This window comes from Leptodactylus fuscus, chromosome 5, assembly GCF_031893055.1.
Source record: "Leptodactylus fuscus isolate aLepFus1 chromosome 5, aLepFus1.hap2, whole genome shotgun sequence".
NCBI classification, from domain to species: domain Eukaryota; kingdom Metazoa; phylum Chordata; class Amphibia; order Anura; family Leptodactylidae; genus Leptodactylus; species Leptodactylus fuscus.
This window is the reverse complement of record NC_134269.1, coordinates 66,939,802-66,964,866: the sequence shown is the minus strand read 5'-3', so window position 1 is coordinate 66,964,866 and position 25,065 is coordinate 66,939,802. Positions and strand designations below refer to the sequence as shown.

Below are 25,065 nucleotides of genomic sequence, written 5' to 3'. Positions count from 1 at the left end.
CTTTCTTGCCTCTGTCTGACCATGGCTGTCAGCCATTTATGAAGAAGTATGAAGGAGGAGTCAGTCAGACTTGGAAAAATAAGTCTATCCCCACGTTCAAAGTTTCACCTATGAGACCCTGTCTGTGTGCGCTGGATCTACCCACCTGATCATCATTCCTGGACTCCTTGCATCGTAGATAACTTGAGCCTCCCGGTGATATTCTGTCCATAGTTGTTTCTGTACAGAACAGTATGTTCAGGCTGGTAAATCCAACACACACACACACACACACACACACACACACACACACACACACACACACACACTATGAATGCAGTTTAAGTTGTGAATTGGCTTAATGACTCCAGAGCCGTCCATAGGGATTTTTTTCTGTGCTGTAATGTCATTATGTGCAATTTTGTGCTCATTATAGAATGGGCAGTCTCATTCTGAGAATGAAGTGCTGCAACATTTTTACAGTCTTTCTTTGCATAACAGAGTTCCCAGGTTCCCTGCTGTGCATGGAACTGCAGCCAGATTCATTCACTACATTACCGTGTACTGTAGCTGCCCCGTACAGCAGGTGTCTGGGACCTGAAAGACTGAATGGGTGGCAGTGCTAAACTCTCAAAATCGATGGTGGTCCCATAGCTTATGCCTCCACCATTCACAGTGATGGTATATCCTACCAATAAACGATGGAAGTATCCCTTAAAATCACAGTATCTATTAACTCCTTCCCGACATGCGCCGTAATAGTACGGCGCATGTCGTGTCTGTAACTATGGCGACCGCCCGGGAGCCGGGCGGCCACCATAGCCGCCGGGTGTCTACTGCTTTAAGCAGTAGACAACTGGCTCTAATGCCTCCGATCGGTCCCCGGACCGATCGGAGGCATTAACCCCTCCGGCGCCGCGATCAAAGGCGCCGGAGGCGCCATTTTCCCGGTGGCGCATGCGCCGCCATTTTGGCCGGGATCGCCGGCTCCTGGAGCATGCTCCAGGGCTGACGTCCCGTTGTCATGACAGCCGGGAGCCTTGTACAGGCTCCCAGGCTTGTCTGCAAATCCTTTCTTTTGCAGGCTGGTCTGTGCAGCCTGCAAAAGAAAGGATGCTTTTTTGCAATGCATTAGCATTGCAATGCATTGCATTAGTGATCAGACCCCCTGGGGTTCAACACCCCTAGGGGGTCTAATAAATGCAAAAAAAAAAAATTAAAAAAAAAGTTAAAAATATAAAAAGAATTAAAAGTTCAAATCACCCCTTTCCCTAGAACACATATAAAAGTAGTTAAAAACTGTGAAACATATACATGTTAGGTATCCCCGCGTCCGAAATCGTCCGCTCTACAAATCTATAAAAATATTTTACCTGTTCGGTAAACACCGTGGCGGGAAAAATAGTCGAAAGTGCCAAACCGCCGTTTTTTCACTGTTTTGATTCTGATAAAAATTTAAATAAAAAGTGATCAAAGCAATAACATTTCCCGAAAACGGTAGAACTAAAAAGTACACCCGGCCCCGCAAAAATAGCCGCCCTATGCATCCCCGTACACTTACGTATAAAAAAGTTACGGCCGTCGGAATATGGCGACTTTTAGAAAAATTTTTTTTTTTTTTTTAGGGGTCAAAATGTAAATAAAACCATATAAATTTGGTATCCCTGGAACCGTACCGAAACACAGAATATAAGGGACATGTCATTTTGGCTGCACAGTGAACGCCGTAAAACCAAAGCCTGTAAGAAAGTCGCAGAAATGCATTTTTTCTTCAAATCCACCCCATTCTGAATTTTTTCCCTGCTTCCCAGTAAATTATATAGAATAATTAATGGTAGCATCATGAAGAAAAATTTGTCCCGCAAAAATTAAGACCTCATATGGCTCTGGGAGCGGAGAAATAAAGTTATGGGGTTTTGAAGGAGGGGAGGCAAAAACGAAAATCAAAAAATGCCATCGGCGGGAAGGGGTTAATAGCCCTCTACTGCGACATCACATTGTCTATTAGAAACTGATCTTACTTTACAGGGTTAATATTATCAGTCCTCTACTGTGACATCAAAGTGTTTATTAATAGCCCTGTAAAGTAAGATCAGTTTCTATTATTAGCCATATACTGTGACATCAGTGTCTATTCCTTTAAAAAGGGAGGTCTTTAAAAGAGCAGACAACCCCTAAGGATCCACTATGACATATTTGTATGTCTGTTGGTTTATACACTGTTATACTAAACACATTTCTTTCCTTAGAAAGTCATGGTGTATAATTCCTCCTAGAAAATTATGAATATGTTGACAAATGGGTAAGACCAGCTTGGGGTTTGTCTCCACATAGACACTGTCCTATCAGCACTCACGATGCCCAGACACTTTCTAAGGGCCCAATTCTTTCATAGAGGGGGGTGTCAGATATTTTATTCATACATTTCTAGTTTTAATAACAGGAGGGATGGCACTACAGTTCCAAAAATAAGATGGTCCAGAATTGTTATTTTATAGAAAATACAAGGTCCTCTTAAGTTTTTGACATCTGTTAATAGTCGCTGCTCCACTAATACCAGTGTAGTTGGAATTTTCTCGAGCCCCCACCATTCCTGAACACACACAGCTAGTTTTGGTACCCGATAAGCAATTTAAAGCCTAGTTCACATGTGTGTTAGGTGAGCAGCACTTTTTGCTCCACATGAATTGTGAACACACCACACAGAAAATACACAGACCCTATTATAGTCTGTGGGATCCGTATGGTTTCTTAGCAAACCGGTTTTTAATGCATTCAATATTCCGTTCAGGACGTCCCCAAAAGAACTCCCCGAACGGATTACCGAATGCAGATGTTAACTGGGCCTAAGCTTTGTAATGTCAGAAGGGCGGTGACAGACAGGGGGTGTGATTCAGAGCTCCAATCAGAGGTGTACATTGTCAGAATCACACCCCTTGTCCGCTCCGGCCTGACACCGCCCTCCTGACAGTGCAGAGACTACATAGCATATCAGGCACCAAAACCAACAGCATTAACTGCTCAGGGCCGGTGCCAGAATCAGTGGAGCAGCAGCTATTACATGAGAGGAACTGGACTTCTTTGTAGTATATGTAGAAGATGTGTGTGCAAATAAACTCTTATGAAGCAGAAATGGCTTTAACAAGGTAGATTTAATTTACTATACAAGAACTGTACAAAATGTCCAAAGCAATACATCAGGCACATTACCACAAGATAGTTTTTTGTTCTCAAATGATGCTGTGGAATAGGTCTTAAAGCCCTGAAGTATATATATTGTGAATGAGATATCAAAGTATCACTACAAGGCTGTAACTTTGTAGGAAATCTCTTTTTAATAAGTCAGAATGTCTAATCTGTGGCCATCTACAATACACACTATAAAACCAAGGCCAGCTCCAGGAAAAAGCACACAAGGTGTAATGCCTAGTACAGGCCTTGAGGGGGCAGTGTATGACACAGAGCTGCCTCCTTGTGACAGGTCACACACATCACTAGGTTTTGTGTCTGGAGTTGTACTACCAAATTATAAGGAATATTCATGTAAAGGAGCCACTATATAGCCTGTTGCATGAGACTCATTACATAGTCTCATACACTTAAAAGGCAAAATGGATTATATAAAAAATAAAATAAAAAAAGATAGAGAGCGCGCGCGTTGCTCATCTTGCTGCTGCTGTTTCAATAATGTATATTGCCATGTACGTCTTGGTCCGCTAAGAAGATGGCTGCCAAGCCAAACACTGGACATAGCGGTGACCACTGACTGGCTCCATGTTATTTCTTGTACGTCCAGAGGAATCAGGAGCTAGTACAGCAAGGAACGTGGGCAGAGCTGGAACGGCAACAGCAAGGTAAGTAATGCTTCTTAACCTATTTAACTCAGTTATCAGCGCAACAGGAGAGGTCGTACTTGTGTAAAATATGTAAAAGGTAAAAAGCAGGGGTTACTGCTGAAGTAAAAACACCATTTAAAAAGGGACGCTGCTAAAATGAATGGCCTCTAGTGGCGGCTCTTCTATACTGTGGGGTCCTCATCGACATGTTACAGTCACATAAATGAATCAACATAATAAATGGTACAGCTATCCAGTAGTGATCAGAGTATTATAGTGTTCAGAAAGGTCTTATAGAACCGGACATACCCCAGGATACTACGCTATATATGCTTGTATTACCAACCTGGGGGACTTCAATGCAAAAAAAAAAAAAAAAAAAAAAAAAAAAAGTATAAAAGTAGTGTTAAAGTCTATAAAACCAGCATTTCCACGAGCCACTTCATTTGAGAATAAAACTATTTTGTGGAATCTCTGTAGTGACAGTGAAAAAGGAAATAAATGTGCAAAGTGTTCATGATAGCTGCAGAACTACGAACCGTATATACACACACAAATATTATATTAACCCTTGTGACAGCCGAAGCCAGAACAACTGAATACAAGGAGTTACAGTAAATGGCAGAATACATAAATTCTAACTACCAGTTGTAATGTCTGTCATTCTTCTGAGATCACCAAATGATAAAAGCTATTTATTAAAATAAGCTAGAGATGAATTTACAGTGCAAAATTCAGCATGGCGCAGGTTCCCCCTCTAAGCAGAGTCCTGGGAAAGCACCCTTCATCTAAAAGGAGACCATCTCAATATACACATTGTGGCCACTCACAGCGACCAGCGATGTAAAATGTACACATGCCGCCTCCGCTTCCATTCTCCTACTTCTGGACAGTATCTTACATATTGGTTATCGTAGAGTTCAGGACTCGGGGGTTGGTGTTAGCTCTTGTAGCTTTTGAAAGTTCTCGCTGTAAAAGGGAACAAAATATGAATAATTATTACTAGACATGTTAAGGGGAGGAGCATTAAGAAAGGGGGAGGGGCATGCAAAGCTAGCTATGAAAAGATACAAATGTTCAATCTTGATAAAATATCAAGGACAAACTGGGCTCTATTCACATCTGCATCATGACATCCATTAGGAGTGGAGCTATGATGGTTTGGAGGGATACTAAAATATCCTATTGCTGCTGTATTCACATGTGTGCATTTTGTGGGCGTCTGTGATATTCGTGTTCAGCACCCCAGCAGACATGCGAATATAGCCTCCAATACAGAATGAATGCCTCAAGTATAAAGTCATCTATGCATTAATACAGGAGAGAATGGCAGTCTTCATCGAGAGGCGGTGTGAATATAGCCCTTTTTTTTCTTGTAAACATTTTGGTACTTTGGATTTATATATCCAACATTGCTGAAAGGTGCAGTACAGCAGTGGATGACAATTTCATGGACAATCTGCATGCGAATTCCATCATATAAGCAGAAAAACAAAATACAAACTTCGACGGATGTGTTACATAAGTATCAAAGGCAACCAACACAACCAATTGACTTATAATAAGGTCCATGGAGTTCCATTATAGGATTAGTTTTTTTTTTGTTTTTTTTTTAATACTATTCACATCTTAGCATGCACCTCTAGTTTTTTTTGTTCATTTCTATGCCATTCTACCTTTTAGAAATGTTACCTAGCACTCTGTGCAAGAGGCTTGCTGAATATTTGCTGTAGTATAACAGTGACTATAGACAGAACAATAAAGTAGGGAGTTAGAGGGCAAATGTATACCGTATTTTCCGGACTATAAGGCGCACATAAAAACCTACGATTTCCTCAGAAATCGTAAGTGCGGCTTATAGTCCGGTGCGCCTTATATATGGATGGAAGCGGCGGCAAAGTCTGCGTGCCGCTTCCATACATACATAAAAGGCACTGTAAGGGTGCATTCACACTACGGAACGCCGGCGTGTATCACAGCAGTACACGCCGGCGTTACAGCAGGGCTGCCGGACACTTCCTATTCATTTCTATGGGAGCCGGCATGCGAGCGCTCCCCATTGAAATGAATGGACAGACACTTCCCATTCATTTCTATGGGAGCCAGCATGCGAGCGCTCCCCATAGAAATGAATGGAAAAAAGCAGTCCATTCATTTCTATGGGGAGCGCTCGCATGCCGGCTCCCATAGAAATGAATGGGAAGTGTCCGGCAGCCCTGCTGTCACGCTGAAACAGAACGTGAAACTTACCGAGCGGTGCAGGGCGGGCGGGCATTCAGGCCTCCTCTTCCTCCGATGTTCCGTCCTTCTCCTCCGGCGCTCGCTGATAATGGCCGGGGCGCATGCGCAATATCATAATGCTTCTACTACTGGGCATGCGCCCAGGCCATTATCAGCGAGCGGCGGAGGACGGAACATTGGAGGAAGAGGAGGCCTGAATGCCCGCCCACCCTGCACCGCTCGGTAAGTTTCACAACATTACGGTTGGGCTCTATCAGCATGATTTTGCTGATAGAGCCCCTCCTCGCCTGCCGAGCGCTTCCAATAGAAGCGGCTGGCACGCGGGGGGTTAAGCGGCCGCTGGCAAAGTCTGCCTGCCGCCGCTTTCAATAACATATAATGCGCACCGGACTGCGGCTTATAGTCCGGTGCGCCTTATATATGAACCGAGACGGACTATAAGGCACTCATGGGCAATGCGGCTTATAGTCCAGTGCGCCTTATAGTCCATAAAATGCGGTAGTTCTATATGCTTTCAAAAGATGCCAGTTCTGTCCTCATCCAGTGGACATGGCAGACATTCTGCTGGTTTATATAGAGTCTGTATCCAGCTCTCACACAGAACTCTGTAGAGAGGGGAAGCTGGTAATTGAGGTATTCCCTCATTCTATGCAGTGGTAGGGTCTCATCTTGAAAGGTATAGCAGTGTCCAAAGAGCTCTCTCACTGACAGCACAGCAGAGCTGCACCTTAACCGCATGTCATTTCCAGCAGGCTTCTCCTCCCTACTCCATAATCTGATTTGTCCATTTTAGATCAGTGGGGATGTGTTGGCATAAAAGAGGGTAAATGAGCATAGCAGCTCCCAGCGTATAAACAAGCCCCATAAAAACAGCTGATCTGAAGGGGTTCAGACAGTTAGCCCCCACAGATCTAAAATGTATGGGTTATCTTAATGATAGGTCATCAAGTTTATTAAAGTGGATACATTTTATTAAAGTGAATAACCCTTCTAAAAAGACAAGTCTGCAATTCAGATGTTACACAAAAACACAAAGCACCTTGTAGATCAGGCATATTTACTGGAAGCAATATGGAGGTGGGTTCAAAGTGAATATTCAAATGAAAAAGATGCATATGTTGAAATAAAGTTTAGACTCATACAGGTTTGAGAAAAATGTGTTTAAATGGGTAGGTTTAAAGAGATTCAATAATTAAAAAGCTATTTTTTGTCCCTAACATGTAGGAATTGCCTTAAGAAAGCCTGTTCTTCTACCTTTAGAAGTGTTCTCTGCGCCGCCGTTTGGTAGAAATCCCGGTTTTCTTCTGTATGCAAATGAGTTCTCTTGCAGACTGGGGGCGGTCCTCTGGGGTTCAAACAGCAAATACTGGGGGCGCCCCCAATGCTGCGAGAGAACTCTCCAGTACCACCTCTATCTTTGCCTGGAACGGCCTCTCCCTGCGTCTTCTTCTGGTGCTGACTTCAAACTTCTAGGCATGCGCAGTCTGCTCTGCCGTCGGGCTGAGCCTACTGCGCATGCCAGCGGCAATTTTCCTGGTGTAAACTGGTGTAAGTGGCCACTTACACAGTAAGCTGGGGAAAGCGGCCACAAGAAAATGGCCTTGGGCACGCGCAGTCGGCTCGGCCTGACAGCAGAGCCGACTGCACATGCCTAGAAGTTTGAAGTCAGCACCAGAAGAAGACGCAGGGAGAGGCCGTTCCAGGCGAAGATAGAGACGGTGCTGGAGAGGTCTCTTGCAGCATTGGGGGGCGCCCCCAGTGCTGTTTGAGTGCTGGGGACTGCCCCAGTGCTGTGAGAGAACTCATTTGCATACAGAAGAAACCCAGGAAATTCCACCAAATGGCGACACGGAGAAGACATCTAAAGGTAGGAGAAGAATTGCCTTTCTTAAGTCTATTCCTACATGTTAGGGACAAAAAAAATAGCTTTTTAATTATTGAATCTCTTTAATAAACAGAGTTGGTTAAGTGCAAAGTGTTAGGGGCTTAATGTTGTAAGGAAACAAAGAAAATGGACAAAACACTGAAGCAATACAGAGACACATGAATAAGGAAGCACAGAAAAAGACAAGACAGAGCACCATGAATGCACAATGGCACATGAAGGCTGGGGTCATATATGTCCTGTGATCTCTTTCCCTCTAGCATGAAACAGAAACAACAGAGGGAAACTGATGTCAGAACAGATCACACTGTGTTCTATAGGTTTATATGTGAAATCACACATTAGGCTGGACCGAATAACATTGGCTTGGTAGAATTTATTGTCCAGCCATTTCAGGATATGGTTGCCTGACCAGTGCACAAAAATGTCACCAGTTGTGTCTGACACAGAAATAAAAAATATGGCCGGACACAAGTGATATACGTGAACCCAGCTTCAGCCATGTTAATAGCATCAATACAGATGGTTAATACAGTAAATGGAGAGCAAACAAAAGCCATGAGGTTACAAAACAGCAACACAGTCAGGTTCTGAGGTTTTTAAGTCTCAACTAAAAGCAACATTCTGAAATACAGTACATTGCAAGGGATACAACGGAAGGTGCACTGTGGGGAGGAGGTTTCTGTATAACATGCTTCATAGATGAGGAGGGGTGCTGCTTTATGTGATAAGTGCCTATAGTTACAGCTGGAGGTCACTGTTAATATCCTGCTGAGAAGCTGAAGTTACCCGTCACCCCTCCACCACCGTTGGTATCCATAAGAAAGTGTTAGAGAGGTTACATGACACCTTAGGGGAAACAGCAGCTGGAAGAATAAGTAAATCCCAATTGCATGCACCAGGTATGTGTAGTGTGGTAGATACAGACCTGGAGTATATAGTTGTAGAGTCAATGTGTGTGGAGTCCCTCTATAAACACAGAATACGAGTAAAAACATGTAGAGATCAGCCAAAACATTTTTTGGTGAATTTACATTGTGTATTCTGTGTAACAATTTTTTTCTTTTTTTTAATCTGTGGTCATTGTAAAATGTGCAGGTCTGTGAATCCCTATATGCCAATACTCCCCCCCTTTACATTTCAGAGGGTCTGCAGATACCTCACTGTGTGATTTATATTCAACATCACTACTGCATAAGCAAAACTACCACATACAGTAGCTGCTAAGAGCTCTAACCATGACACTGATGTTGTGGAGTCTATTTTTAGCCTGCGACTTTGATATTACTGAATCTATTTTTCTCTCAATGTAGCTGTATAATTTTCTGTTGTTTGTTTTCGCTCCACCAGTCATATTTTATAATGGATCATCTTGGTGGACACCCCGTAATTCTGCAATTTTTCATTTTAATTTCTATTTAAATGTCATTCACCATGCAATATAAATAATGCATACATATTCTAAGTTTTTAAAAAAATGACATATAATTCCCCCCCCCCCCCCCCTTTGATGGGTCACCAATAACAGATCATTGAGGTCTGACACCTGGGACTTCTGCTGACCAGCTGTTTAAAGGGCCCATGGCATTTGAGCATTTCCTGTGACCCCTTCATCATTGCACACCACCTGTTTTATAGCTGCTTTGTGATGCAATTACAGCCTTGCCCCATAGAAGTCAATGTGACAATTATAATTGAATTGCACAGCTAAAAACTAACAGCGCAGATGTAAACAGTGAAGAGGTCATTTGCACTTGCACGTGCACAGTGAACCCATCAAAGATCTGATTAAGTGGGAGTCCTCTGAGTTGGAACCTCACTGATTTCTTATTGACTACCTATCTTGATAACCTAATCCTATTGTGAACATTAAAAAGATATTTTGAAAGCCTTTGTTTCAAGAATATTATAAATGCTCAAGCTATAAGAGTGTGCATAATGGCCAGGGAATCACAGACAACACTGCACTTCATATTAGAGTTTGCTATGGCTAACCTCTTCTACCTCTTATAGATCTCTCCTCCTGACTGTGTGCTGCTGTTATCTGTGTTGTCTAAGAAAAGGTGAATTACCGCAAACTCAGAATAGGTGCTGGCAACAGAGTTAACGCTGAGGTTACGCTGGGCAGGAATTGTGAAGTGGCACCCACCACTCATGGCGGTTCCATTTAACTGTGACATGTTCTCTTTATTCTTTTCCTGTCTCCTCGACTGTGGAGTCTTGAACTGTCTGGTTGGAGTCCGGATGGGCAGTCCAGGCTAAAAGGAATAATTAAGAGGTTTAGGTTAAATTGTACAAAAAAAATAAATGCTATTAAAAAGGGGAGAGTAGATAATGCTTTAAAAACGTCAGAAATCGGAGCAAATGCAGCCTATTATTGTTAGCTCCGAATACATGGAAATATACACATAATTCCCTAAGGAATGTGAAAGGACGGTGAGGCTTCAGCCACCCACAGTCAGTGTTGCTCAGAAGCCATTTAGAAGGTTTGACCCGAGGATATTCACATATAAAATGTATTTATTATTCAGAAAGTGTATCTGGAGCAATAGTCCTTCTGTAAATGATGCTGTATGCAAACATGCAAGTCAGACAGCAAAAGCTCATTGGGATTCAAATGTAACTAAAAATATACCTATAATATTAACTGACCTTGCCACCACTAGGGGGTGGACGTGACACAGGCGAGTGGCACATTGTTCCACTGAACGCAGAGCGTAGCGTGCTGTTGGTAGAACAGGAAACGGATGTGCCATTAAGCTGAGGGATGGAAAGCAGGCAGGTTAGTGCAAGGAAGTCGGAACAAACATGCGCATGCATCGCAGTGTTACTTGTTATTGTACAGTTATACTATACTTCATAGAGTACAATAAGGATGATGTAGAGAAGAGGCAGTGTAGAGCATTCTGTGAGCAACATGAGCACAGCCTAAGTACCATCTAGTGTTCTGGTCACTTTATAGCTGTAAAAGGTCTATAAAAAAATGCACGCGATGAAAGAGTGAAGAATTACAAGAAACAGCCTCACTGGGAACAGAATAGCTGAGTGCTCATCTATGTCAAAGTCTACACTGCATAGTCACTCACAGAAATCTATGGACACCAAGTTTATTTAAAGGTTAAGTACTTTTAAGGCTTGATTTTATGTGTTCTAGGGAGTTATGACTTCATCAGATTGTATAAGAAGGTCACACAACGCTCAAACAGAAAGTGGTGCAATGTAGGAAAAATGATGAGTTTTTAGGGCAGTGGGAATGTTTTTGTGTGTCCTTCATGGTTACATAGGTAAATTTTCTGTTGATAGGGTAGTGGATATGGGATCCTAAGATGCTGTTTGAGAGTCTTCTGGAGATGTGCGCATCTGGGGGGTTTTCATAGGAGCCTAAATATTCTGACACCAACTCAATAAAAGGCCCATTCTGGTCATAGAATGTACATGCACTAGTAAATAAATGTGAAGAGCAGACCTTGCGCAATTTACTTGGTGTAGTTGATCCAAGCACTCTTCTTTTATTTGGGGTTTTTGGTGCACTTCCATAGAACATTTCCTCTTCTAGCTGACGATTCTTTTTCATTAACTAGATCAAAAAATTAAAAGATGGTTAAATACACGAACCTTAACTTTGGCATATTGTCTGCACAGTTAGTATTTAGTATGCTGAACACTGAACTAAAGAGACACAAAATTAAAAAGTTTTTACCCGCTCTTGTTTTTCTCTCTCTTTTTCTAAATGAAGTTGATTCCACTGCTCTGCAACGTAATCCATGAATTTCTTCCCATTCATAAAGAACTCCTGCCCTTGTTCCTCTTCCCACGCTGCAATCCGAACTTTTAGTTCTTCCTCCAACTAAAAGAAAATTATAAATGATTTATGGAAACATACTTGAATATATTATGCAAAGTGGGCACCCTCAATAGAAGTGAATATAGAAATCTAACAAATTAGCTGGGATGCTCGCATTAAACCGCTCCCATAGTACTGTAGCTGCTGTGAGCAGAATAAAAACCACACCTTAAAGGGGTTGGCCACTTTCAGACCAATATTAACAAACAAATGTACAATAAAAAGATATACAATTTTCCAATATACTTTCTGTAACAATTCCTCACGGTTTTCTGCTTGCTGTCATTCATTCTGTTACTTCTAGTGGATAAAACTCTGACCATGGTCATGTGATTTATGGTCCATGGTCATGTGATGAGTACACAGGTGCACAGCTGATTACCAGGCAGATGTCTGATTATTGTCCTGTGATTATAATGAGCGGCACCTGTGTGCTCATCACATGACCATGGACTGTACATCACATGACCATGGTCAGAGTTTCATCCACTAGAGGAAACAGAATGAATGACGGCAAGCCGAGATCTAGAAAACCGTGAGGAACTGATACAAAAAGTATATTGGAAAATTGTAAATATTTTTATTGTACATTTGTTGGTTAATATTGGTCTGAAAGTGGCCAATCCCTTTAAGTTTCAGAGCCCCAGGGATGGGAAGAAAAAGCACTTGTATTCAAATGGAGGATTAGAGATAGTCAAGTGCTGTACTCCACCTCTGCAGATCCTACAGAGAGTCACTCAATGCAAGAATTGGAGCCCCCTTCGCAGGACTGGTGGCGGTCTCAGTGGTCAGATCTCGCCACAGATCATGAAGTTATCCCTCATCCCTATCAATAGATATATCCGCTTTAAGGTAAAATGTAGATAATTTTCAAACATTATGAAATGGACCAATGGTCAGACCAGGCAACCCTAAGTTCTGCCCAGAGGCCCAAATATAAGTTTAGGTAGAAAAAGTTTGACTGTAACTAATATAGCTCTTACAGAAACTATACAATATGATATTGTGTGTTTATATTGTTCTTACCTTTGGAAGCATTTTCTGCAACTTTGCCCTTTGTTTCTCTTCTTTTAAGAGATTCCCTCCCCGATTTGTGAACCTGTTGGGGTCTGTTGCCTTTTTCTAAGTCAAAAAATAAATAAATACATTGATTTGTATATATCATTACACCCACATTATCTATTAAAGAGGACCTTTCATGGTTTGGGGCACAGGCAGTTCTATATACTGCTGGAAAGCTGACAGTGCGCTGAATTCAGCGCACTGTCGTCTTTCCCGATCTGTCCCCGGATGAAGAGCTATTGGTCCCGATACCGTAGCTCTTTACAGTCAGAAGGGCGTTTCTGACAGTCTGTCAGGTACGTCCTTCTGCCCAGCAGCGCCTATCGCGCTGTGCTGTGTGAGCGGGGAGGAACGCCCCCTCCCCTCCTTATAATACTCGTCTATGGACGAGCACTGTGAGCAGAGGGAGGGTGCGTTCCTCCCCGCTCACACAGTACAGAGCTATTGGCGCTGCTTGTACAGAAGGACGTTCCGGACAGACTGTCAGAAACGCCCTTCAGACTGTGAAGAGCTACAGTACCGGGACTGCTAGCTCTTCACCCTGGGCACAGATCGGGAAAGCTGACAGTGCGCTGAATTGAGCGCACTGTTGGCTTTCCAGCAGTATATGGAACTGCCTGTGCCCCAAACCATGAAAAGGTCCTCTTTAAACCATTGGATAAAGGTGACTGCTATTCTAACAATAGAAAAAGTCCCACCCCTTTTCCATTCTACTAAAGATTACTGCACCCAGTGCCTTTCTGGTTCTGCAATGAAGCTGGGGCAGTACATCACACTTTCATTGTGCTTGCTTATGATGTCCAGTGCATGAAAAACGAAGCCGGGATATTGTGACTGAGCTTTTTTGTTTTTCTAAATCTTCAACCCAGACAGGCTTAATATAATGAGATTTGGAGCACTGCTGGTGATTTATTATCCCAAAGTATACAAAATAACACAACAAAGATGAAGAGAAGGAGACAGATGATGCTGTGATCCCAATCAGTACGCATGCATCTTAAAAGGACAAGAATTATGCACAAATCGTTGTAAGGATATCCCATCATGAAAGTCACCTCCAAAGAGTCTGCATCCTCTCCTGAAGCTCTGTAGCTGCCCTCAGCACATTATTTTAGCAACGTTTATGTTAAAGTGTGACACAATGTAACATAGCTGTATGTGTGTCACTAATATAGTTTGTAATATATTTTATTAACAAATGTTGCCTCCTTTCTGTGAAATCCTGCATTTTTTTCACTCTTTCCTTTGTTACTCTGTATGGGGTGTGGGCTGTGTAAAGAGAAAAATGAGGGTAAGGAAGAGTCACTTCATAAAAGAAGAGATTCTCACAAAGTCGGTATTGGGATTTTTTATACCATATATATTATACAGTTGCATATACAGTAAATCTAATCCCAACTGTGTACTAGTTTGTACATATTGTTTTTTAATGCCGGAGATATAACAATTTGAAGTGACTCCCCCCTCCCCTCATTTTCTCTAAGGGAAGAGATGCAGGATTTCACAGAAAGGAGGACAAATTTGTTAATAGAGTATATGTTAGACCCTTGCAGATATTTTATTGATGACCTATTCTTACTATTTTTAGCCCATAAAAACGCTTAAAGACAAAGAGCTCTGTTATCAACATCAGTGAAAGTCCCAACACCCATTAAGACTTATGGCACATCCTTATTAAGACTTATGGCACTAAACTAGAGATAAAGAATTATTAAACATTGTGTCTTATATATCCAATTTACTTACATCAAACTCAAGAAAGAGGCGCCAATTTTCTTCCCATTTCTGAACACCTTCAAACATCTCTTTATGCACCTCATAATATTGCTTGACGCGTTCAATTTCAGCATCATGAAGGCTTAAAAGGTCTTCACTGTAGTCTTCTAAAGAGAGACAATAAGCGTCCAGTTACATTGTGCTAACAATACGAATATTTTAAGACTGAAGAATATTGCTTATAATTAATAAGGCAAAATAATAAGATAAATAATCTTACCACTGAAAAAAGAAGAAAAAGCCTGCCTTTGTTCATTACTATAAAAACATTTATCCCAGTAGGCCGCCAGCTCTGTTCTAATAACTTCAATGACATTTTTAATATTCTGCAGCTTCAGCTCCTGGAGACGCTCCGCTTCATCTTGTAACTGCAAAACACACAAGAAGCTTACAAATGGGAAGGAAATCTTTGTGTTCAGTTACCAGATGTTCTTCCTTTTTTGTGGTTCCCTGCAGTTTGGACCTATTGTGTAGAACAGGCTTCTAAACAGAAAGATCACAGATACAAGATACTAATTTGTAAAGCCAACTGGAGCCACCAAAGGGATGTTGTGAAGGAAAAAGTAACATGGAACATGTAAGGCATACGAATAGAATTTTAAAATGGTAGAAAGTAGAAAAATCACTAGCTCCTACGGATGTGATATTGATGGCTTATTCTATATACAGTAATAAGTCTTGGAGGTTTCACTTCAATAGGTTATTAATATTCTGGCAAAAACCAATAGTAACGCTCAACCATGGATGAAAAGCATAAAAATAGAGTATAAATATACGTGGCTGCACGGAAAAATACTCCAGACTGACATGGAGTCTATAGTGAATCCAAAATATGCAAAAAATCCAGCATGCCAAAAAAAATACTTAACTTTTACTTCATCAGTGATAAAATAATCTTACATAATGAATCCAGGATACAAAAGAAAGACAAGATACAGCTTACGTGTTTCAGGAATACATGGCTGGCTGATCCCTTACTCATAACCAGTAACCAGAACAAATTTGGCAAGAGTACACAATTATAGAAATGTACACTAATGTATATGTTTCTCAGACGCCATATACACAAAGCACCTTTAGATTTTCCATCCACTTCTTGTAGGGACTGTAAGCCGTAGGATCAGAGGGGAAACTGAGTAATATGATTACAAATAAAGTATAATAGACATCTCAGTATGAAAAAACAAATGCCTCTAACCTCCCAACTATGCCAGCTTAAAGGGATCCTATCTTTTAAACCCAATTTTTTCTCCCTAACATGTCGGAATAGCCTTAAGAAAGGCTATTCGTCTGATACCTTTCCTTATCCGCGCCGCCATTCACCTGCAATCCCGTTTTTTCTTGGTATGCAAATGAGCTCTCTTGCAGAACTGGGGGCGGGCCCCAGCGCTCAAACAGCACTGGGGGCGTCCCCAATGCTGCCAGAGAGCTCTCCAGCGCCGCCTCCATCTTCTTCTGCAACGAGGACTTCACCGCGTCTTCTTACTTCTAGGCCTCGGGCAAGCTGACTGCGCATGCTCGCCGGCCACGAGAAAATGGCCGCTTACAATACTGTGCAAGCGGCCATTTTTCTTGTGGCCGTGGGAATCTCAGAAGAGTGCACAAGGCCCTTAAGGTATGCCCCAATCGTCTAACCATGGTCCACACACCCTATCATACTTGTGCATTTTGCTTTACATATACTGTATATACCAAACTGATTGGTACATTTAGCTTAATACGCAGTTCCGTTTTGGTCGGGACAGTGGGATGAATTCAGTGCTGGGCAATGAGCTTTCTAGTTTGGTACAAAATATGGAAAATGCCCACAAATTCTGGCATAGGAGACATTTCAGAATCCAGCAGGCCTAACACACAAATTCTAAGGGAGACAATCAAAGTGACTCCATATACCTTATGAATAAATGCTAGAATGTCAGACCAGAACGATCTTAATTTTCCACATTAATGAAATAATTCTTACCGCTTTTATGTTTTTTCCTTTTGATTCAGTCATATGAACTGCAAAAGCCTCCCTCTCCTCTTCTGGTATCTGAAGTCTATCCCATAGTTCAACAATTTTAGCCCGCAGTACTTCACATAATGCCTTATTTTCTCTGATCTGTTCTTGCAACTGCAAAACAAGAATTGTTACCATGACAATGTCACAAAAACTGTAAATGAAAGCGATGTGGAAAAAAGTATGCAAAGGCTCTGACCTGGAAAAGAAGCTGATGTAAAGCTGCAAGATTTTCTTTGGACAGACAAAAAGCCTCCTCTTCTTCACACACAACATCTCTCTCGAAACTTGTGTCAGGTAAGCGGTCCAGTTCTTCCATACAAAGGATTATTTGTCTTTTGGTTTTCACAAATTCTGCTTCACGAAGATCCTATGATGCCAGTCAGCAAAAATGACTGCGTGAGAACACAACACTCTACATATACTATAGCCAAGATTTTATATAGACCAACACTGATATACAGTACAACATCCAAATTAACCTTTTCTGCAGAAAGCGCAGTCAGATGCCTCCTAAACTGATCTAGCTCATCCAGACTTGGCACATGGTGGCCATCAATGTAGTAAGGAGGTGTGCACAGGATGTCGCACAAGTCTTGATCACGCTGCTTTAACACTTTTAGCTCCTGCATTCTTTCCTTCTTCTGTTTCAACATGACTTCTACTCGTGTACGCAAATCCTTCTCCACCTGCAAGATAGTGCTGTCTTCATCTTCCTGAAAAAAAGAAAAAGCTTTTAGCACCAACTTACAATTATGCGTTTGAGAATTAAAAGTGTATTAAAAAATGTTTTAAAAAAATATAAACACACCAGAATATTATTTTTAGTCATACAATATATGCCTACTATATATAACTCAACTAGTATTACCTTATTTAGTTATTCCTGTCTATCTGAAAATTCAAGATTTTCTTCTCCCCATTTGGACCATGTGATCTCAAGGTAACCCCCTGACAATAACATGGCTTTCTGTTCTTGGGTGGGTCACCATTTCAGACAACTGACCTTTCTGTATGATGCAAACAGCATGGGTTGTGCCACATAGATGGTTCACTTTTGCCATACAAAAATAAAATCGTTACTAGGGTCAGTGGGATCTAAGGCCCGGTTCACAACTGCGTTCGGTATCCCTTTAGGGGAGTCCACTTGGGGACCAAACGCATTAAAAAGCGGTTAGCAGTGAAAGCATACAGACCCCATAGACTATAATGGGGTCTGTGTGTTTTCCACGCAGTGTTCGCATGAGTCATGCAAAGAGAAAAGTAGTTATTGAAGTACTTTTCTCTCCGCATGACTCGTGCAGACACCACGCAAAAACACACGGACCCCATTATAGTTTATGGCGTCTGTATGCTTTCACTGCTCACCGCTTTTTAATGCGCTCAGTATTCTGTTCGGAGCGTACCCAAGTGGACTCCCTGAACGGAATACTGAACGCAGATGTGAACCGGGCCTTAGGAGTAATAAGTCTTAGTAACTCTCAGAATGACCTCTGGCATAGGAAAATTAGCTGACAGCTATTACTCCTCTTCAAATACACATGTATGCTCAGCTAGGCCAAGCAAGCATGTGTTATGAATGTTGAAGGGGGAATAAACAGTTGCCAGATCCCTCTGATGGCACAGAGGAGGACAATAGCACCAGGAATGCTGAAATCAAACAGTCCAATCCTTTTTCCTAATGCCATTCAGTACTAATGCAAATAAGATGGTCTAGCTACAATGGGTGCGATCAGTCAACATTGATTTAACATGGCCACCTTAAAGGGGTTATGCCACAAAAAGTATTTAGAGGATAAACACCTGATTGGTGGGAGTCTGACTGTGGAGACCTCCTTGAATGGGAGGTTCTTTTCCACAGCTGTGCATTCAGAACGACTACTGACTGCAGTCAGGCTGAATGTAAGCTAGGTGGTGGATGGCGCGGAGAAAGCCAAGGTACAGAACTTTAAGAATTCAGTTTGTAGAGACAACATAATACGCTCTCAGATTTCCCCTTGCAGAGCATTAAATACTCACTTCAAATGGCGGAAGATGCAGCTCCGTGCAAAGTGTATTTAGTTCTTTGCGGCAGACATCAATGCTCTTTAGAAGACGATCTTTTAAGTTTTCCTCTTCTTCAATCATTCGTGTCAGAAGAATCTGTTACATAGAAGTTGTAAAACCCTTTTATCAAAAAATCATTTACATTACATCCTCAAATCCCAGTCACATGAATTCAAAGGATCTAGGTCTAAAAAGCAGCATACAAAAGGTAAGTCTAAAGTAATGCAGTAGCTGAAGTCAGCCACTGGTTTCTGAAAACCTGATTAATAAATTGACACTGGATACGGTTGCTTCTTTTGCAGAAAAATTAAAAAGGTAAAAAAAAATCCTATGGTAATTACTTCTGTTTTAGGGTTTGTACATGGTGGGGCATTGCGTGTGTAGCCCATACAGCAGCACAGAGTCCTGAAACTTCTGTACTGCAGATACACAGGGACAAAGTATCCCATCATATAGACCATATTACTGAGAATGCAGCCTAGAAAGAATCCTTCTAGGTGGAGAACATCTCTGTAATGTAACAAATGATGCAATACTTACATACCACATGTGCATTATTCCTTAATAAATGTGAATAATGTACTTACATTTACATGTCTCTTGACAGCATCTGTCCTTTGCAATCTCTGGTCTTCTGGTATTCCAATTTCTTCCCAGATGTCTCGAAGACGATTTAATGCAGAATTCAAGCACGCGACAGACTCTTCAGCAATCACCTCACTAGAACACACAATTGACAAGGCAGAAATATTAGAAGGAAAATCAGACCTAAAAACGCCAGTCAACTACACAGGAAACAGCAGAGACCATAATCAGTGAAGCGGATTGGACTACAGCTAGTGTTATACGCTGGAGTAATCACAATGAAAAATGACGCAATGCATTTCCGAGTTTTTTTTTTTTTGCTGCATGTTGTTATATGATGTCTTAGCCTTACTCACCTTTCTTGCGTTCCAGCATTACTCCCTGCTGCGTTCAGGCTTCTGGCTGATGTCAGGAACCACTGATCAGCTGCAAGAGATGCAACGTCACGTGACATCAGTCCCTGATGCCACCCTATAGGGAGCCCAGGAGAGGTGAGTAACTCTGTTTTTGGTGTTTCTTCAACTCCCCTGGCCACCTGGTTATTGTACTTTGGGTTTTAAGAGTCCCCCTTCCACAGCATAATAATAGTTTTGGTTTGGCCGTGTTTGGTCGGAACGAAACTGCAAATAATGTAATAACCGAACCAAAATAACCAGTGTGAACAAAAGCCTTAGGGCTAGTTCACACGTGGGCAAAGGGGAGTTTTTTGACAGCGGATTTCGCTTCAAAATCAGCCCCTTTACAATGGAGCCCTATGTGAACAGCTAGATTTTTTTTTCCGCTAGCTTTTTTTTCCCGCTAGCTTTTTTTTTCTGCTAGTTATTTTTCAGCTAGCAGAAAAAAGAAGCAACATGACCTTTCTTCAGGCGTTTTCCGCCTGAAGAAAGCAATAGAAGTGAATGAGAGGCAAAAACCGCGCGGTTTTTTGCAAAAATAAGCGATGCGGTTTTTTCAGCCCATTCACTCATATGGGAGGGGAAAACAGCCTGGCTTTTTTTGGAAGCGGTTTTTACAAAAAAAAAGCTCCAAAAAAAGCTTGGCAATGTCAAAAAAAAGCTTCCTAATTAGGAAGCGGTTTTTTTCAGGACCAAAATAAGCCAGGAGGTTTTTACGTGTGAACTAGCCCTTAGAGAACGCCTGTTAGTGTGGAAAATACGAGTACCTATTATCATATTTCATTGTATGGCTGTTTAATTTTTTTCTAATGAAAGGGGTATTCCTATCTCCGTTAGTCATGACTGAAATGGGAATACACTGCTGGATGTTACGCCCACCACGGAAGTAATTGTGATCCATCATACTCATCTGTCCTAAAGAACTGCCAACAAATGTGAGTGATGTCACCAGTTCCTTTTCTGTGACCGCTGGAGTCATCTATTGCCTTCAGGGGTCACGTAGTGCAAGAACTTCAGCCAGCTGGACCAAACAGTGGCAGGAGACACTGGAGTACCAAGTACAGGCAAGTATGACTTGCTTTTTATGTCTCACCTCCGGCCCAAGTACTGAAATTCCTGATCAACCCCTTTAACTTGGAAGCTCCAGAAATAGAGCAGCTCTCTAAGCTTTGCCATTTTAGTAACAACCATTCACTTCTATGGGAGTTATGGAAACAAGCAGCAGTAGCCTTCTCAGTTGTCCGTTAATCTATAGCGCTCATCTTGTTATGGATGAGAGCAATGGACATTTACAATAGTAGCGTGAATTTCTCCTTACAATGTCTTTGTGTAGTCCAAGGCAGAGTACTGTACAGTAAGGCCTTGTTCACATGACTTTAATTTTCTTGCATATAACACATTCTTTACGCTAGAATTCTGCCTACCATGGGGACTCTGTATAGTAGTTTATAAGGCACAGAATAATGCACGCACTGATTTGTCTGTGTTGCAGGAAAAAAATAAAGATAAATCAATTCTTCACGTGAGTTTCATACATAACAGTACTGCTTAGCCACAAATGGATTGGCTCTACTGAATGAGGTTATTCATGTGAGGCCTGGTAACCTGCTTACCTATTGTGGAAATCGTAGGCTCCCTCTCAGATTTCTCCTGTACAGTTTCTTCCAAATCAGTGCTTGATTTTTTTTCAGTTTGAAAATTTTGCCAGGTGTACATGGCCCTAAGGCACCATGCACAAAATAAAAAATATATTGCTAAAGCACCATGTCCTGGCTGATGATGCCCCAGAGGAGGTGGGGGAAACAAATCAAAACACCATGCTTATGCTTTAACCCCTTGGCGATATCTGCCGTACATTTATTTATTTGATCAACATGACATAATTGTAAGACACTGAGCACATTGTGCAAAACTCTTGTACTCCACTGGATGACCACATAAAACAAGAATGCAACGGCTACAGAGATATAATAAGCACTTACTGCCCCACCCTCAGACTGCTTGGGCCAGCAAGATGAGATCACTCACACTGTCTGGAAAGGGTTTATATCCAGTTTCTGCATGCACCAACCAAACCTAAGGTCTAAACATGTACAGGCTGACATGTGAGTGATATTAAGACATAATATCAGGGTTTTGTGACAATGGAGGGAATTTATCCGCCCCACTCTTCAGCATTCTACTGTCAAAAAGTTGCAAAATAGGGTTACAGCAGAAGATACCAGCACGATGGACTTTCTTAGAACAGGCCATCAGGTCATATTGTGAGGATTTAACAACCCACCTGCCAGTCACTTAGTCATGAGGCCACAACATTCATACACAGTATACGGTATCTGCTTGGTATAAAGCTCGGCCTTATTTCTCTAAATGTGACCAAGGTGCCGTGTAGCCAAGTGACTAGTGAGCTTGATGTGCACGATGTCTGATCCCCACTAATCTCATACTCACGACCTAACAATATCAGTCCTTGAAAACATATTAGCACCCAAGTAAATTAGGTATTTTTGTTTACATATATAAAAAAACAACCCCAAAGGCTCTTTGATATGAATAACTTTAGGACAGGGAACGAACAATTTTATTACCATGCACGGACTCCAACATTGTTTTTCACAGAGTAAAAATAAAAAACCCTATAGTATTAGAAATAGCCTCATTTTTTTTTTTTTTTTTCAAACCATATTCATGGCTCCCTCTCTGCACTGTAGGTCCAGAAATCAGACTGGAATATCTGCTTGTTTGGCTGCTATGTCTGACTATATACAGTAAGGAGGGCTCCAGGCTTCTTCACACACCTGAAGCCATCCTCTCGCCACTCGTGCACAAACAATGCAGGCTGCTGACCGGACTGGTCAGGGGAGATTTCACAGTGTGTACACATTAGCCCCACCATGCAGTATAGGTGGAGAGATTTACATTACTAGTTTCTGATAATAGAGGCTGAAACTGGAGTAAGATAATGTATACCTAGTTACAGAGGCAGTCCTTACATATTATTAGACAGGCAGAAACTCCTAATGTGGCCGTCCAAAACCAAAAATTAATGAACAATCCTTGGAATAGATCATAGGGGTTCAACATCAGACCCCTGCACTGATCAGCTGGTGGCTCTGTACACTGCAATGGCTGTACCACACTATTAGGCCTTATTCACACACATATATGCCGTCTGTGTTCAGCATGGACACCATACTGTGCAGTTTTCCCAAAAATGCTTTGTACATGGTTGATCCATTTCTCACGTTAAAATAGAAGGCGTCCATATTTTCTCTACAGACCCATGTGAGAAGAAAGGGCTACAGTACTAGGGTTGGAGCTAAATGGAAACGTTGGCTGCTACTAAAGTCACGTGTGTCATCCTGCAATTCTTTCATTAATGTAAGTGAATGGAGTTGCATTGTGAACAGGGTGATACTGCGACTTGTAGTCACCAAAAGATTGAGCACCAATGGATATTTATGCGTCTAGAAATAGCAGCTGCTTGCACCCTTGGGGGTCACTGACACTGGTGAAGGAGTCGCAGGACAACATGGCAATGGTGGTAGACATAGCCTTACTATGCACCCCAGCAGTCACTCAGTGAGGGGCACTACAGCCACATTCACATTAGTAACACAAGGACAACATCCAGGATCACACGGCGAGCCTCATACCTGCAGAGTACAGGTGTTAATATTTACCTAGAGCAAAGAATTCCAGAACATTAATGGCCGTCACTGCTGACTAGCGTTACCTCCCCCACCTCACACAACACAGAGCTGTCTGCCCTTAGTGATATCTTTCCCTAGAAAAGCTGGGTGACAAGTTATTATTTATTTATATAGCACCATTAATTCCATGATGCTTTACATTTGAGGGTTTACGTACGGTACAGATAAAACCTGCAGGGCTAGATCCCATAAGGATGATCCCCAATGTTCTTCTGTTCTAAACATAACCTCTGCAGTGATTTGGGAAAATAACGCAACAGATCTGCCATTCAGGCCTCTGGGAAAGCTGGGTCACAAGCCTCCATCACAGACGCCAATATGTAATATACTCCATACAACCCAATAGTCTATGGAGCGATTTGGCATTAAAATCATTTTTAGTTTTCTGTTTCTTTCACAGAAGAGAAGCCCAGACCGGAGGACAGACACAATACAGAGCCAGCATTGTCATGGATAGACCTGTGAGCTCAGCCTCATTCACATACAATACACACTCAGCTCTGCTGCTCCTTGCATTACAATCATTGATAGAAACTCGGTGAAGGGTTTCGGAGGTGTGGCATAGTGCCAGGTGCCAACCAGTCTATGCTGAGCCCTGTAGTTCTTCATCAGCCACTCTATATTATATTATAGGCAATGCAAGGATTTACCAAACGGGGTATACGAGGAGGGGGCGCCCTGATTTTAAAACCACACCTTGACATGAGATGGCACATCGTATTATCTATGCTATGATGCATGTAGTCCGTGTGCAGGTTACTGGTCGTCATACATGTACTGTGTGCCTGGCCGCTTCTATACACACACCTGACGGCAGCCAATGAGTTAAAGCAATTAACGATGTAATTAGCACTCACCTTCTCCTCATGGCGGCGGCCGCTCCGCTCCCTGCGCAGGACACCACACTCTGATACTGATACAACCGTTTCCTCTCCTCAGCCGCACTAACTTTTCAAATTTGCCTCGAGAACACAACACTCTGCATTGCCATTGGTGGACGCCGATGACGTCATGTGTCACCAAGGCTACAAAGCTCCACTCCTCAGTTAGGAATGAGGGTCTGCGCATGCGTCCTGAGCTAGTTGTTGATTCAAAATCCCGTCTCAATGCAAACCCGTGTGACTGGCCGGGCCGATGTATGTGTGGAGACTGACAGGCTGCGCGTCACGTGACCCCGGATCTGTGTTTAGTTAGCTCTTTTTGGTGCACTGCCCCGGCAGGTACCACACTTCCCAAAGTTCAGCAAAAACTGATAGAGAGCCCCAGTGTGCCTGGCCCGTTGCAGTTATCTACCCGTGTTGCTCCATCGCCATCAAAGAGAAAAGATTGGCATGCCAAAGTACACGTAGAAGTCACACACAGCCTATAGGTCAGGTTTTTCTCTGGAGACAGAATGAGCAGATGATTGCCGGTAGACAATAGAGTATGGAGGTCTGTACACACAATACTGCCCCCTTGTAGACAACCATATGACTGCTCAGTGTGCTAGCTGGGGGTTTCACTGACCCATTCCTTTCTATGGGCCTGTACAAACAACAATGTGTGCAGACTGACAGTCCGACTGCAAATATAGAACAGGTCCTTTACCTGTATGTGCGGTTTTGAGGGCTACAGCATTTTTATCTTTTGGGTTATTCAGCTAATTTTTGCGTATTTTTTCGGTGACACATAGGGCTTTATTTTTTTTTTTGCATTTTTTTTTTT

The 25,065-nt window shown here is 42.1% G+C and overlaps 1 protein-coding gene across 2 annotated transcripts; it reads right to left on the bottom strand.

Moving 5' to 3' along the window:
• Positions 1–4,572: 4,572 nt before the first annotated feature.
• PRC1 (protein regulator of cytokinesis 1) lies at positions 4,573–24,259 on the bottom strand. 2 transcript variants are annotated; one of them, XM_075273325.1, is made up of 15 exons: positions 24,219–24,259; positions 19,256–19,388; positions 18,642–18,764; positions 17,105–17,338; positions 16,822–16,992; positions 16,587–16,736; positions 14,844–14,991; positions 14,594–14,730; positions 12,812–12,907; positions 11,642–11,788; positions 11,408–11,518; positions 10,594–10,701; positions 10,014–10,199; positions 8,870–8,910; positions 4,573–4,784 (listed from the first exon to the last, which is right to left on the bottom strand). In XM_075273325.1, the coding sequence occupies exons 1-15, from the start codon at positions 24,227–24,229 to the stop codon at positions 4,736–4,738; spliced, it is 1,845 nt and encodes a 614-aa protein (XP_075129426.1). In that variant the 5' UTR covers positions 24,230–24,259; the 3' UTR covers positions 4,573–4,735. The 2 variants fall into 2 exon arrangements, with proteins under 2 accessions (XP_075129426.1, XP_075129427.1); XM_075273326.1 differs by lacking the exon at positions 8,870–8,910.
• Between the last annotated feature and the right edge of the window lie 806 nt (positions 24,260–25,065).